The 17,269-nt window shown below is 35.3% G+C and overlaps 1 protein-coding gene across 3 annotated transcripts in view; it reads right to left on the reverse strand.

Moving 5' to 3' along the window:
- Positions 1-17,269, reverse strand: part of LOC120418538 (protein qui-1) — a 178,414-nt gene that overhangs the window by 53,973 nt on the left and 107,172 nt on the right. For all 3 annotated transcript variants that reach the window (XR_008212356.1, XM_039580974.2, XM_052709388.1), the window contains exons 10-11: positions 15,468-16,368; positions 14,915-15,115 (exon numbers count right to left, since the gene is read on the reverse strand). Coding sequence is in view for 2 of the 3 variants with exons in the window: in XM_039580974.2 (XP_039436908.2) it covers positions 14,915-15,115; positions 15,468-16,368 (1,102 nt within the window). In the remaining variant the exon portion in view is untranslated. The remainder of the gene's footprint in view (positions 1-14,914; positions 15,116-15,467; positions 16,369-17,269) is intronic.

Raw genomic sequence — 17,269 nt, forward strand, 5'->3', positions numbered from 1 at the left:
ATTTTAGAAAAAGTGTCTTGCTCCTTAAACAGCACAGTACATCTGAGAGGGGGAAACCTTCAGAATGAGAGTTTAAAAGATCAAGTGAACGAAATGAGAGATAAAAAAACAAATTCTTCGCTCTACAGCATTGGTTTAGCGTTCTCGATTGCGAGATTCCTACTCGAAACTAAGTGTCCGAAGGCTTGATTGTTGAGGCAATTGCAAACCTTTTTTTACACCTAAGCTTCAATCCAACCCGGGATTCGAACTGACGACCTTTGGATTGGAGTCCAACTGCCTACCAGCGACTCCACCGAGACAGGACCCAGGGAGACGACTCCTATACCTGGACTGAGCTAACGACCTTACCTCTAGGTTAGACCGGGCCAACATTTACTTCCCCGTTCGACGGTTGGCGTTTTTTTTTTCGACGGTTGGCGTGATCAGACAAATCTCGTCTCGAAAAATGCCACCGGGACCATCTGGAATCGAACACAGGCAGACTGGGTGAGAGGCAACCACGCTTACCTTAAAAATTTGAAAAATGAGTGCTAAATAGGTGATACCAAGAAAAATATTTTTTCACAGACTTGAACCTTTGAGAAGCTATATTATACCAACCAGTCCTATAAACAGAGTCTAAAGAGGAAAACTATGAGAATTTTTCCCTTTTCGCTTTTCAAAAATATATTTTGCATGCATGTTATTTTGTATGACCAGCTTGCAGAATTGTATAAAGCCGTGTATGAACACCAATGATATCAAATGGCTTCTTTTGACCTGGGGAATGAATGAAAAGTAAAAAATATATAAAGATAGGTCGATTTGTGAAACTGAAGTCAGTTACTAATTTCGAAATAATTTCAATTTTTTTTTCAAAGAAATCGTTTTAAAAAAGTTTCAATTAGAACTAACTGAAAGGCGTTTTTATTTATAAAGCATGGATGTATAATTCAATAGCATAATTCGATGTTGACAAATGAGCCATTTATCGATTATTATCATGTTAATAAAAAGTGCTTCTAAAATTTCTAAACCCACAATTCACAAATGACAACTTTTTATTTCATAAAATGTTTGATATAATGTTTGCATTCAATTTTGTACAATGAATGCAGAATTTTAAAAATTGTTTGCAGTTGATTTCACTTCTATTTCAATTAAAACTAACTAATCTTCTTTTTATAACTTTTGCCCTTTGCTTTTGTTAATAATTCGAAAAGGAAAAGGAGGGCAACATGAACTTTTAAAAATATGTGTAATGGCCTTATAGTCAAAGGAGATTAAGTGCGAGTTTTTCATAAGTGTGTAACAGGTTGTCTCGAGGTGCTCCGATTTGGATGAAACTTTCAGCGTTTGTTTGTCTATACATGAGATAAAGTCATGCCTAATATGAGCACTCTATGACAAAGGGAAGATGATCAATTCCAACTCTCTTAGATGAATTCGAAAGGTCTTTTTCAACATCTTTTAACAAGGCTCCAAAAAAGTTGGTACGGTAACTTCAACTCGCTGGTTCTCGGGCATAACTCACCCAATCAAGACGATTCTTTTTTCCAGTGATTTGTTAGGATGTCTAGGTGATCCTAGAATTTTGCAGAACTCAATTTGATCAAATCTGTAAATTTTGCGATCAAAAACATCGTTCCAACTTTTTTTTCGCGTTCAAAAAAAATCGCCAAAAATTCCGCAAAGGCCAGAAGTTGAGTGAGTAAGCGAAAAACCGATCAAAAATAATCAAAATTATCGCTTTTTCAAAAAATAAAAACTTTTTCTATAACTCATAAAGAATACATGAAAACCTTTATGTTTGTATACACCAACATTTTTGTTTTTGTCTGCTCTACATCTTTTTAGACCATTTATACACTCTAAAAAGTATCCCTGCCATGTTACAAAAAATACATAATTTTAAAATGAAAATGTTTGTTTTAACGAAAAAGGACTTCTCTGGATTATTGCAGATTAAAAAAGTTTCCATAAAATGACATTCTCACTTTTTTTAACAGTTGTGTTACGGAAAATGGCAGCCTATTCAAAACTATTTTAAAACTTTTTTATTGAGTCACTTAAAACCAAATTTTTATCTCTTCTCGGGGTCGAGCTACAATTCAGTGAAAAACATGTTTTAGTAAAAATCCAGAAAAATGATGAGGTCGTACCGCCCCACCGTCACGAGATATCAAAAAAAGCCCTTGGATTCGTGATCAGGGACCAAAATTACCATTTAAAGCAAAGTTTCACGGAAATCGAAGAGGGGTCGGGGCAACTGATCTGTGAGTTTTCGGAAAATGGCCCATCCGGATTTTTTTTAAAAGGTCCAATAAACGAAATCGACAGTTTTTTGGTTTTTTTGAGACCGCCTTGAGTCAGGGGTACCCTAAAACGGGGTGACTTTGATAGCCCGAATTATGATTTCGAATCGGAAAAATGAATTCGGAAATTTTTGGATTCTTTTGACAATAAGGAGAAGGTAAAATAAATTTGTAAATAATAAATATTATGTGTATTTAAAATATTTATTATGTGTATATAATAAATTTAATATAAAATGTGAAAACTTTTGATTCGTGCTTCGTATCAGTTTAAAATGCAATATGAATCGATAACATAACTAGTTTGAACAAATTTCAGGAAAAATTGTGACTTTTTAACAATTCTACCAAAAATTTCAATGTGTTTTATTGAGAATCTTATAAATTAGTTAACTAAATATTAACATTATCAATCTTAGCGATGGTAAATTTGACGTAGAAATAAAATTTGAACACCTTAAATCTAATTTTAACAAGAAAAACTATAACTACCAAAGTCACCCCAGAATTCAAATGACGCAACTATTTTTAAAGCACCATTGAAAATTTTTTTCTCAAAGATAGTGCATGGACCTTGTGTGGCATCCCCAGTACATGTTTTAAGAATAATAATCTTGAGAAAAAACATTAACAGTTCGAAAATATTCCAAAAATAAATTGAAATCCTATCAATGTCATCCCGGTTAAGGACATTTACAAAATTTTCTATAGGATCTTTTGAAATTGCGATTTTTTAGAAAATTGATAGGTTGCTTCAATAAAAAAGAATGAGATTTAAAGTCTACGAAATTAGGTACTTTTTTGAATTATATTCTTCACTCTCCCCTAGACGAAGAGTTGCCCAGTGTCTGGATCTGCGAGAGGAAAAATGACTCTTTCCCCATTGAAGCGACCTGATTCTTTGCTCTGAAACTATTTTTTTGCGTTCAATGTTTTGTCATGCCCGCATACCATAAAATGCAACACAATCCAAGAAGACTTTGGCACTGCATTGTATATGTGTGTGAGTGAGTGTGAGTGCATTTCGAGAGTCGAACGCAAGCTGACTGACAACAGAAAAAGTCGACTCTTTTCTTCTGCTTTATCTTCTTGCAATAGGTTATAACTGATCCTCGCTGGGGAAGCGGAACCGGTCGTCTTTCCTCGAGGGAACATTGAGAGCGTTGATGCCGGTTAGGAGCGAGCTAGCATTCAGGATGACTGAATGGACGGTATTTTTTCCTCCTGCTGGCAGTGCTAATTTTTCTTACAATGCAAGTTTTTGTTTGAAACTAGCGCATTCTTGAGCACCGGTCTTTGTTTTTACCGGCGCTGAATTGTATCAAGTTCAAACTTCTTCCGAGGTGGAAACGTATGTAGAGGTGTGGGATTGTTGGAAATAATGACAAGTTTTGAAACAAAGGAATACTATCAGGAACCGTTGTTTCATTGTGGTGTGTATTGCATAACACTTTGTAGAATGATCGATATACGAGCCCACAATTGTTGTTAAGACGTATCTTTCCACATAATAAGTGAATTTATTCAGGTTATTTAGGTAACATACAAATTTGACAAATTTGTTAAAACTGACATATTCAACACGTTTAAGTTGATCAATTGGTATTCAAATGTGCATTTTAAGCCTTTCAAAATATTGGAACTGATTTAAAAATTGGGATTTACATTGAAAGATTCGAAGATTTAATAAAAGTTTCGTTCATCGAAAATTGGACCAATAGATCAAGATAATAAAGAATATGTTATTTTTAAAATTATTGAGACTGCCTTTTCCTCCACATAAAAGAAGCTTGAACCTAGGCGGTGTTATTTCATTAAATGTCATTAAATATTATTCCTTTTATAGAACTACCCCCAATTATGAACATAATATGTTAAATTTACTGAAGATTTTTAAAACGTTTCAAATTATAGTGAAATCAACTTGAGAATGTTAAACACTAAAATTAACAATATTTTTGAAACAATACAGAGTTTCCCATTCTTATGCTTATTGGATACCAAAAATTAGTTGACAATTGAATTTTTATCTTATTTTTAGAATAAGAATAAAAATGTATCGATATGAAAATTAAAACATATTTGCAACGGTTCAATTAGAGCGTCCAATTTCCCGTCCCGAGAATTCCAGGGATTTCCCGAAAAAATATATTTCCCGTTTCCCGGGAAATTTGTGAATCATTTGAAACTTGAAATAGATATTGCATATTTGTTGGGCAACAATATTTACGAAATTGTAAGATAAAAAAAACTTTTAGAATTTTGGTAAACATTTTATAGACAATTGATGTTGTGTCATTTGAAAATAAGTTATTAACCTCTTCCCGCCAAGATCAATACTAAGTTTGTTTTTACGTTTTTGTTTAACAAGACCAAATTGAATAAAAATTAAGTTGATATCATTAAATAAACCAAAGAAGATTTTACATGAAGAATTAGTACAATTTGTTTAATAGTATTTGACACATTTAAAACCATACCATAAATGAAACCAGTGGAAGATACTAGTCATAAAAAAAACATAATTTCTGCATGATTTTTTTTTCATTTCAACTATATGTTAAACTTAATCATATTTTCTCAAACTGGTCACAGAGACAAAAGAAAAGGAAGTTGTGGAACATCGACTTATTTAACTTACTTTTTAAACACTTTGATCAAAGAAATATAACTTTTCAACAAAAAAAATCGTTGAAGTTTTGATTCATCACACGATTTGAAAGACAGAAAATATTTTTTTTAAGCTATCAGTTATCCCTCACACTCATTTTGACAGTTAAAGGACAGCTCCTATACAATTTTGATACAAAATATCAATCTGAAACTGAATCAGGATAATTTTCAATAAATTTCAAATTTCCCGGGAATCCCCGGGATTTCCCGAAAAATTTGTTGAAAATTTCCCGTTTCCCGAGAAATTTGTAACCCTAGGAAATTTGACGCTCTAGGCTCAATAGATTTGATAAGCATTATCTTTTTCAGAAAGATTCGATTCAAAAAGCATTCTCCGTCTACAGAATCCCTAATGATTTTTCTTAAATGGATTCTTCCCTCTATTCCTTATGGACAACATAGTTTAAAAATTGTGGGGTTTCAATCTCTTTTTTTCTCAAAATTTAAAATATCTGACTTTTGTGGAAATTAATCTTTTAAAATCCCAATCGTTGTCAAAGATCTGCTTCAAACAGTCACTTCAAAAAATCTTGATACATATATATTTGGAATGCCTAATGTAATTTGATGTTGAACCACAAAAAAAAAAATTATGTCGGACTGTGTAAAATTTCATCCAATTAAAATAACGCGAAAACTAAACTCTGGAATATATCTGCTTATAAATTGTTTGTATATCTAAAGAACATTCGAAACAAAATTCCCAAGTCCTGTCAACCAGAAAACACCACAAACAGTATAATCCCTTTGATTTTGTGTTACTTTTTTGCATAATCTCCGGTAGTAAAATTTCGAACCATCATGAAAACCCAACACTCTTGATTAAAAAGAAAACCCAAGTGACAATCACAAAGAAAAGACATGAACAAAAAAAAGTTTCTCGATATCACACGAGTAATGCGACCGGGAGGGTTGGCTCGAGAAAAATAACTTCAAAAGAGAGATAGCACAAAACAATAGCTTGGGGGGTTGATCCCGTTTTTCAATTTTACTGTTGTATACCGTCGCCAACCCCCCTCTCCCACCCTGATCCTTCCGAGATCCTTGAACTTTTTTTTTTCTTCCACGGAAGGTTGACTTTTCCGACATTTCCTTTCCGCATTGTTGCCTGTGTCCCTGATTTGGTACCAAGAATGTACGGTGTGTAGTTTGGTTCTGGGGGGGAAATGTATCCTTTTTTGCGATTGTGATTTCCACAACTCACTCCCACAACGTTGATCCAGACGTTATCTTCGCTGACAGTATCGCTGGAATCTGGGGAATGTTTTTCTACGTGTTTCGAAGCAAATAAACTTGTTTGCTAAATATTTGTGTCCGCTTATTTCGAGGGAATTCGCTTGAAAACGAAAACCAGATGAATTCCAGTGAATTTTGCCAATTTGAATAAAAACCTACACAAAAAGTAAGGCTGCTTAAATCACAAATAGATTATCGTCAAAGTGTTTGTAAATGCCCTTCCATCTCTCCTCCACGTGAATCCTTTGAAATCCCTTTCGGATGACGCCGATGAACCCCTTAAAAGTATCCTTTTTAACGATCCCACAAAAAACCTCACTTTTTGTGGCAGCACCCAGACAGGCTTAGTCGATTAATCAGCGATTGCGAGCTGGGGGATGCCAAAATTAAGGACTAACTTTATTACATTTTACCACCGTTCGTGCGAAATCATTTCGGCATGGTGGTGCCCGTTGGAAACGGAAGGATCTATTAATTTTGGCGGCCAGTTTGATCCAGGATAAGGTAATTGTAGTCAATCAGAAACAACGTTTAGGCGTCATCCATAAAGTACGTCACGCTCTAGGGGGGGAGGGGGGGTTGTCGCAAGTGTGACAAAGGGGAGAAGGGGGGTACGTGAGACTGTGACGTCACGCTAGACTATTTATTTAATATTGAACTTTTTTTTTTAAATATAGCTTTAAAAATGTAATGTTTGATAACTTTTACTCATAAATCAAACACGATTCAAGGCTTTATGAAACAGAGTTTTTGATGATAGATTTAATATGCTTCAAAAAACTTTGACGGTGATTTTTATCACTACAACATTGAACAAAATTTAAAAAATCCAAACCCAACCTGTAAAAATTAAAAACATTCTCAAATGAATTCCGAATTTCAAAATCATCCTTTTTATAAATCATGCCACATAGTAAAAAAATTTGTAAATTTCGAAGCTGTGATTTCTGAAGGTTGAATTTTACAGATTTATTGATGTAAATTTACCTCAATTTAGACTCAAAAAGTGTCATTACACCAGAAAAGTGGTAAAATTACACATTTTTTCCTACATAAAAGATTCCTTCCCAGATGTAATATTACCATGATTTTTTTACTGTGTAAAATTGTACAAAAAACAAGATAGTGCGGAGGGAGGGGGGGGGGTCCGACAAAACGTGACGTACTTTCTGAGGGGGGGTCAGAGCCAGCGTGACAAAGTGTGACATAGGGGGGAGGGGGGGTTAATTTTGGCCGATTTTAGCGTGACATACTTTATGGATGACGCCTTAGTGTTTTTTTACAGATCCACTCATTTCTATTTGGAATAAAACTAATCGCAAATCTAGTCTGACACATTACGTGTTATTTCTTAAAACAGTAGAAATCAATATTTTGATTGTGATTAATCGTCAATCTTTAACCTGACTAAACTTATTTCTTTATGTTAACACCTACTCTACCGCAGTCAGTAGTCTGGTTTCGCTGAAAGCGGAATGCTCATTGAGTTTGAAAAAAATATATTGGAGAATCTGGCGAGGTTTGTTATGGCTGGAATAATTCAGAATTAATTTCACGGTTCACCGGAGGAGAAGGTGCGATGAATAATGTTTTTGCGTTTAAACCTTTTCAATTGCAAAATTCCCATATTGTTTTGGTCTCCGAGAACTGATGTTAATTTAATCTAATCGGTCTTTATCGGTGAAATCTGACGCAAATTTTAGAAGAAAGATAATGAAATTTTAGGTGGATAGGTCGACTAAGAGTCATAGAAGAAGATATAAAGGACGGAAAACTAAGTCAGCGAAGGGCCATTTGAGGAAGTATGTGTGTGTGATCAAGTCTTTTAGCCTTCTAATTTGGCTCTGTACAAGTACTGAGCGAAACACACAGTAAATGTACAGAGACAACTTATTCCTGCAGCGTCATCCATATGACTCCCGGACGGCCAAAAGAAATGATCGCACACCGCCTATACATACAACCGGCACGTTACTTTGGTTCTACCGATGACATTTATTGCGTTCGGATATTTCTGGAATGTGTCTTGAGCCTTGCTCTGGTAGCTTGGTATTCAAGACAAAGCCGTACTGCATTACCCTTGCGCTCCATAAATAGAACAGTTCTAATTTACTTTTCTTTTATCCGAAAACTTTTTTATTCCCATATTGTTTTGGTCTATGACTCTTAGTCGACCTATCCACCTAAAATTTCATTATCTTTCTTCTAAAATTTGCGTCAGATTTCACCGATAAAGACCGATTAGATTAAATTAACATCAGTTCTCGGTGACCAAAACAATATGGGAATAAAAAAGTTTTCGGATAAAAGAAAAGTAAATTAGAACTGTTCTATTTATGGAGCGCAAGGGTAATGCAGTACGGCTTTGTCTTGAATACCAAGCTACCAGAGCAAGGCTCAAGACACATCCCAGAAATATCCGAACGCAATAAATGTCATCGGTAGAACCAAAGTAACGTGCCGGTTGTATGTATAGGCGGTGTGCGATCATTTCTTTTGGCCGTCCGGGAGTCATATGGATGACGCTGCAGGAATAAGTTGTCTCTGTACATTTACTGTGTGTTTCGCTCAGTACTTGTACAGAGCCAAATTAGAAGGCTAAAAGACTTGATCACACACACATACTTCCTCAAATGGCCCTTCGCTGACTTAGTTTTCCGTCCTTTATATCTTCTTCTATGACTCTTAGTCGACCTATCCACCTAAAATTTCATTATCTTTCTTCTAAAATTTGCGTCAGATTTCACCGATAAAGACCGATTAGATTAAATTAACAATTGCAAAATTTTACTGTGCGACATTCCGTGGAATGTTATTTCTAAGATTTGTTGCAGTTTAAAAAAAAATTTAGGTGAGTTGTGAACTTCAACGAATTCTCTCTGCGGTACAATTTACGCAGTAGGCCTGGCCACTTCAGCGTTTGTAATGTTTCAATGCATTCTAATGTAATGGCGCATTACAAATGATAATAATTGACAAAGAGAACAAGATTGACTGCGCTAGGATTTGATTAAATTAAAAAAATTGTAATCGATTGGATCTGAAAAAGACAAAACACCGTAATCATAATTTTTTTTTGTGACTTTCAATTTTTTTACAGAAGTAATAAGCAAACCTACGATTACTTGTAAAACTTTGTCTAAAACGTGTCCCTGGACATGATTCGTATCTGAGGTCTCATTTTTAAACATTCGAAAAATGCTGGGTTTTCAATAATAGGGTCCTAAACTGCTCATGTTCGCATAAATGCCCCATATGCAAAAACAACAAGCTGAGAAAAACTCATTTAAAGTTTGTCCCACACACATGGCTACGTGCTAAATTTTGGCGAAATAAACTGGATTTCCTTCTGATTTTCTTGTAGGCTCTTTTGAAAGGAGACACGATTTTGAACTAAACTGCATCAATAACTCAAAAGTGATGAAAATGCATATGGGACATTTATACGATCAGGGGCAATAAATCCCTATGCACATTTTTATGAACAACGGTAAGAATCACGATTAAAAAAAACCATTTCTGATCACTTTTTTTCATTTTCATGCAAAAATAAATAAATTGGCAAGATAACACCTTTTCGATGGATCAACTATGGTTCCCTTGGAACAGGCTGTCAAGTAGGACCTTTTCTGTCAAAAAAAAAAGTTATTTTTTTTAATTGATTTAAAATCAATTTTTAAATCCATTGCGGTCCTAAAAAGGGTCATTTTACTCAGAACAATAAGCTTTATAAATTTGAACAATAATATCTCAAATTTAAGCTTAATTTTAGGACCCATTTGTGAAAAAACGTACTTTCCATAAAAAAATACAACAAAAATAGTAAACATTTACCACTTTTCGTTACACAACTATGGAAATCGTGGGGTCACTAGAATGGAAATGTATGTACTTTTCGCATGTGTAACAACCCAGAAGGATATTTTTACATAGAGTTTCAATTTAAAATATTGTGCTTTTTAAAAAGTTGTTTCAATGTTTTTTTACAGTGTTCACAGAAAAAATCAATTCCCGAAATAGTGAATTATGTTCATGATATGAGATTCACGAAAGAATTTATTCATGAGTATGGTGCATTTGCATTATAAACATGAAAATATTTCTTCGTGGTACAAAATTACCCCTTGAAAAAACTTTCACGAAAATCGAAGAGGGGTCGGCGCAACTGCTGTGTGAGTTGGTGCAGAATTACCTTATTTTAATAATTTTCTTTCTGTGCCATCCATAAGAATGAGTGACATTAAATTAAAATGTCAAGCTAACGCTGCACGTTCTACCTGATCAGCGCTTCAGCTCTTTTTATCATACATATCAAAGGCTTTTTTTTGTCGCAGCTCGCTCTCCTGCAGTTTCCAGTCAGCACCATTAACGAACCTTTTACAGAACGGAAATATGAGAAGTTTAAATTTTCTTTCATCGGTGTGCGCGTTTCTGTACATTTTATTCAATTACCAGTTATTGAAAAATACAATTTCAACACTGAAGGATGAATTCAGTTAAAATTTATTTAGAGTAAATAGAAATGAAATGTAATAATTTCTCCATAAAAGTTTCATTGCAAAATTGTTATATACTCTTTGTTTCAAATCACCAGAAAATTCGCCGAATTTAATATTTAAAAAGATGTCATCAAAAAAGAAGGTAACAAGCCCCTTAAGGTATCCTTGAGTCACCTGATTACCATCGAATGTTAATTGATTGTAATGGGAATTTTCACGCCAACAAAAAAAAGTTTTAGGGTGGTGGCAAATTTGCACGGAACACCAACTACCAAAGAAAAAGGGACAAAAAAGAACATCTCGATGTTTAAAAAGGGGGTTGTTAAGGGGCTGCTTTGTACTGTGTAAATAGATTAAGGTTTGAAATGTATTTTTAAGAAACGAAAATTTTTAAAGATAAAAAGATAGAAAGTTTTTATATGATTTTCTTTTTGCTTTTCGAAATTAGTTTTTTCTACACTAAAAGTTGATAAAGTTCTTAATGTGTCACTTGCTTCGTCACAAAAATTAATTTCAAGGGACACTTTAACTTAATTTCTCGCAAAGACTTCCTCAAAATTATACAATTCCCACGAGGAACCCGCTACGTTTTTTTCTTCGTGGGTTTTTATGTTGTACGTAATATGTCAGCACATTTGAACAAAATGAGTTTTTCAAGACTTCTGAATGTTCATGGTATTAAAACATTTCAGAGCTCTCCCCCCATGAAGACTTGCAACACTCACCCACATACACAGTTACTTCACACTGTGCCCAAATAACAGCTGGCGCTTTTCGTATTTCTTGGCTGGGTGTGCTCTGGAGCTTTCACTTGAGCAAGAACCAAGCACTAAAATGAGCATAAATCCTTATGTTTGCCCTTTTGTTGTTGGCGCGCGCGAGAAGGAAAAAGAGGCACGCGGACTTTTTGGCACAAGTGTGAAGTAGAGTTGGGGGTTTGGCACCTTTCGTTTGCATGTTATGTTTTTTTATGAGGAAAATAGTGGAAATAATTAACAGTGTTGCTTGTTCCAGAAAAATAAAAACACAACTAAAGAATCCGTAACTATTCAAAAGGGCGTAACCTTGGGCAAAACCATGCAAGGTTTCGCTATATTGAAAGTATTTGCGGGGTATTACTTTCAAAAATATACAACAGTTTCAGCTCCAAACCTTTTCAGATTTCAATAAAACTTTGCAGATGTGTTATTTAGCGCCAAGTAACACACCACTCGAAATTTTTCTGATCAAGCTCAAATTTGGTGGAGCTATTGATACTATGAAAACATGTAAGAATTCCAATTTTGATGCAAATTGGGCCACCCCTATTTTTTGGCACCGGCCCGAAGTTTTGCTATTTTCGCCAATTTTTCAAAAAACCTCTTTTCTCAAATATCCATAACTGAAACAAATAATGACCTCAAGGAAATTGGATGCTGAATTGTATGGCGTCATCAAATTTTCGATTGGAATCAAACTTTGATGCATTTTGTGCAATTGAAAACATTACATACAATTTTCTCAACATACATGCGTTTTAATTTTAAATTTACCTTCGCCATCGTGTTCCCTAGATGATTTTACATAAGAGTCATCTTTTCTATTACATCAGCATCAGCTTGCAGTTGATTTCAATAATTAAATTGATGATACCATTGTTTCAAAGTTATGGCCATTTGAAAAAAGAAAAAAAAATGAGCTTGATCAGAGAAAGTTGATTTGTTCTTTTTTGTGTACAGTTGGGGTGAAATAACCCATAATCAATTTTTCTGTTAATAGAGCCAGTTGCACTCGACTACAACATTTAAGAAGGGTGTATGATATTTAAATATTGATGAACTTGTACATATCTCATAATGTAGATATTGCTGTATCTCGAAGACGTTGCATCAATAAAAAAAGGAAAAAGCTTTTAGGAAAATTTGTCAGGTTTTCTGAAAAAAAAAATACACTAAGAGAAAATTACACGCCGTTTCTATAAGATTCCTTGATTTTAGAGTTTAAAACTTTGCTAAGTTCAATTTTTTGGAGATAACCAAACATGTTGAAAAAAGCCTCACGAAAAAAAAATGTAGGGTATGTCATGACAATAATCATGTTTTTGAAAAGTGGCTAAACGCCAAAATTAAAAAAAACCGTGTGAATGGAATTTTACAATTTTACATTAAATTCTTTCTTATCAATTCCACTGTATTATTTCAAATCAAATCGGATTTTTTTTGGGATTAAATAAATCATAAACTATATCTAAAAAATTAAGGCTTCGTCATCATATATGATGCATTTAACAATCATTTTTGCATCAACATTTTTAAAAATAAGTTTTGAAAAATTAAAGTAATTGTTTGGACTTAACATCCAACCAATTTTGTTACTTGTTTTTTTTTAATAATTCTATTACAAATTTAATTTTTGTTCAGAAGTGAAATTGTCAAAATATTGTCAAAATTTAAGCAAACACACTAAATAAAAACAATTTTCTTAGTTATATTTTCCCCACTTTTCAAACAAGTGTTTCAGTACAATTCATAGTAACAACGCATTTTTATTTGTTAAAATTATGTTTTTTCCATATCAATTTCTATTATTTTTTAAGGAACCGGGGATTAACAGGGTCCTTCTCTGCCATCCCACGCGCAATATTAGGAAAAAATACCCAATGACCTTCGTGAAAATTTTGCAGTATTTGGTAAACATTTATTGCATTTTGTTACACAGCAAAAATCCGATGGTAAAATCGCATGCAAAAGCATGCACATCACCTTCGTCAAAAAAGACACTTTATATTATACGCTGCATGTACAATTTTCGTAAACACAAAAAAAAGTTGCAACCGATGGGACTCAAACCAAGCACCTACAGTAAGGACTGGCGCCTTAGCCCGCTCGGCCATCAGACTGATGAAAAATGGAAAGATAAACGTATATGTGAGCTTGACATTTCGGCCAAGTAGGTTTCCCATACTGATGGGCTACATATTTTGGGGTGTAATATTACACAGAATTTCATAAAATAAGGGATAATTTATTTTACATCCAGGCCTTTTAAACGCAGCTGGATTACTACTTTATTTGCTGTGCAGTATACAAAGATAATGTGATTTGCTCAAAATCTGATGTCTTCTCAGTAAAAAAATGTGTAAATTAGGAAGATGTAAAATTGGAAGGTTTAATATTACCTCTTTTATTACCTGCAATTTGACTGAAAAAGTGGCATTACAACGAACAAGTGGTAAATTTACACATTTTTAGATGAAAAATTTCACATTTTTTCTGACATAAAAAATGTATTCATTCCCAGATGTAATATTACCATGATTATTTTGCTGTGTTTGCAAAGGTTGTTACATATGTTTTTTGAATCTAAAAAATAAATAAATAAGACGACGAAACGTTATAACACCGTAATGAAAGGCAAATATTTGTTAAACTTCAAATTGTATTCTTTCTTGGTAAGAAACCATGCTTATCATTTTAAATAAAGGCATTGCTATTCTATTTCAAGTTTTCATAAAAAAAAATCCAAAAGGTAGAAGTTCTTGAAAAAACATGAATTCGTTGATGTTTTGCAAATTTCCGACAGAAGAAAAATGTTATGATGAGCAGGCTTGAAATTTAGTTTTTATTGTCCGTCGATCTCTTCGATTTTTTTAAAGAAGCTGAAGAATCGGTCTACTTTGAAAGCTCTTCAAATTCAACATAAAATAACATTTCAAGGAGATAATTTTCAAATGAATAAACTTTTTATCTGGATCACAAATTTTTTATATATTTTTTTTGGGTTCGTGGTGATCCTAGCTGCAAATGATTTCAACGCCATATCAAAAGCTTCGAAGTCACACTGAACAAGTTGATTCGATGAGAAATAATTTAAACTTTCCCCGTTGAGCTCAACACCAAACTGCCAAACTCGTTTGAAAAAGTTAACCTCAAATCCAATTTAGAATTACACGTTTCACACGCACACTTTTACACACACACATACACTCCCGAGATGAAGTAATTACAGCTCTGTGGAAACTTTTGCCCAATTTTCCTCGGGACGAATTTGTCCCCATTTATTGCTCATTACTATTTCAGTTTGCCAGCCAGCCAACATCCAAAAAGGTCCGCCCAAATAGTTCGTCTGCAACATTGCATCACTAATAAATGTACTAGTTTACTAGTACGAGGGGCTACTACAAACTACTACTACTACCATTAACTATCGTACAAGTACGAGTATACTTACTGGACTTTCTGCTGTGCTGCTCGCTCGAGATCTCGTCGCTTTCGTCGCTGTCCGGTGGGAAAAACAAATTCACAATTTCCGAATGGACGGCCCGGGAAATTTCCGGTGTCATGTAGCGCACTTTGGTGATGTCCGAGCAGAGCCCGTGCCGCCACACGATCAGCAGCTTTCCGGACATTAGCTTTTCCCGCAGCAGCGGCCCTGCAAAGCAGCCACGAGAAATATATATGTATGGATTAAAGTTTCACTGCGAGTGACGATTCACACTGGGTGAAATGGTGGAGGGGGAGGTGGAACATTTTCCGGAGGAGGGAAAAGTTGATTAGAGCTCGGTGCGTTTTAAAGGGGAAGCTACTAGGCGAGTTTTTGGTTAATATTTTCAAAATGATATCTTTAATGTTTACATAGAACAAAAAAAAAGTTTATTGATTTTATGTCATTAATAAAAATAAAAAAAAATCAATCTCCTATCAAAATGTTTGAATCATTCGAAAAACTTCAAGCTTATTTTGTACCTCCCCTCTAAAATTAATTGAATTACACCCGCACTTACTCATCACATTCCGGGCGGTGAGGAAGGTGGAAAAGTTGAAGCCACCGTTCCGCGAATCGATGAACGCCTCCGAGTCCTGGGTGGGCATCAGCAGCTCGAGAAACTCCGTCTCCGTCAGTCCGTACTCGGAGCAGGTGATGTAGATGGCCAGCCGGCTGAAGCCCTTGACCCCGAAGCGGTGCTCCATCACGTCGAAGATGCCGTTCACGTACTCCTCAAACGACTCGGACTCGTTCACCTTTCGAACGAGGGTTTCGTTCTGCTCCAGGGCCAGGTCGTAGAAGTAGTCCGAGTATTTGAAGCGTTCCTTCTGGATGGGCGTCAGTTTGAGTGATTCGATGGGGACGGTGGTGGACACGACGAGAAACACGTTCCACGGCAGGCTGATGGGCAGCCAGGACAGGGCGGCCACGATGTCACAGTCCAGGGGGTTCAGCTTGTGCAGGTCGTCGATGAACAGGAACAGTATCTCGTTGTGCAAGTCCTCGCAGTGTTTCAACAGATTCTGGAACCAATTATTAATGTACAGCGGATCAAAGGACGCATCCTTTGGGAGGTAGCCCTCCGGGATGTTGAGGATAATTGCCAGCTGTTGACAGATGACCCGCAACAGTTCCAGATTGTAGGCTGAGCGGGGTGTGGCCGCCGCGTATCGGATCAAACGGTGCACCTTCACGTGCTCGAACCAGTCGCTGACCTGGCTGTAGATGTGTGACAACAGTGTGCTCTTGCCGCTGCCGTGGCTACCGTGCAGGAAGTACGGCGGATGCCGGCTACCACCTCTGAAGTTCTGCTGCACATTTTGCCGTATCCGGTCCGGGATTTTAGATGATATGTATTTGTTGGCGCTCAAGTGCTCGTTCAAGTAGATTAGGTGGGTTGAGTGCTCGTGAAAGATTTCCTGCAAGCAGATAACAAGCGAAAGGAAGAAGGTTTGTATTACCGGTTGAGCTCACACGACAACGGGGCTTGATTAATTGGTTGAGCTTTCACGGCGATTATAATTGCAATCAGTCTCGTCTTTCAGCTGGGGTTCGCAAAGAAAGCGAAAAGAAAATTAAATTAATTTAAGTGACACTGGCAGATTCGCTTCAACCGATTGTGTGAAGTTCCAGAAACTAATTATTGTTTAATAAAAACTTGAATACAAAATATTTTAAAACTGATTCAATTATGCTTCAAATGATTTTCAACGCAAATGCGAATTATTTTCAATTGAAATTCATTTAAAATGTTAAAGTAATTGGAAAAATAGTTTTGCCTCTTCTTTTTTGAGAAAATAATAAAAGGGGACGTAAAAACGTTCAAATTATTTGTAACGGCTTAAAAAATATCAACAGAGAAATTGGTTTTTTTTACAAATAATGTTGGAAAACTGGGGAGTGGGCCGTCCCAAAAAAATGAAAAGTTGTCAAAACTTTGGTGCTCACCCCTAGAATGATAGATTAGGATGTCAGAAACAACGTTTACATACAACAAAAAAATCCCAAAAATAGTTTACAACTCGCGCGCGGAACTTGAATGAAAAAGTGCCTTTTTCGAGTATTTTTCAGAAATGCGCGTATCAAACGTACTAAAGTCATTCAAATTTGATCGCTTTTGGCTTCAAGTTATAGTTTAATGTCCCCTGAATAAATTCCTGTACATACATAACCCATAAAAGCTTGTGTTTGGGCATGGCAGGGCGTTTTAGGTAGAAAAAAATGTATTTTTTAGTGAACAAATTTCATAAATCACTCCGCAAAACGAGCCAAATAAACCAACCAATCTACCAAAACAAATGCATGCAGCTTGTAGGAAAT

Source organism: Culex pipiens, chromosome 3 (assembly GCF_016801865.2).
Source record: "Culex pipiens pallens isolate TS chromosome 3, TS_CPP_V2, whole genome shotgun sequence".
Taxonomy (NCBI): domain Eukaryota; kingdom Metazoa; phylum Arthropoda; class Insecta; order Diptera; family Culicidae; genus Culex; species Culex pipiens.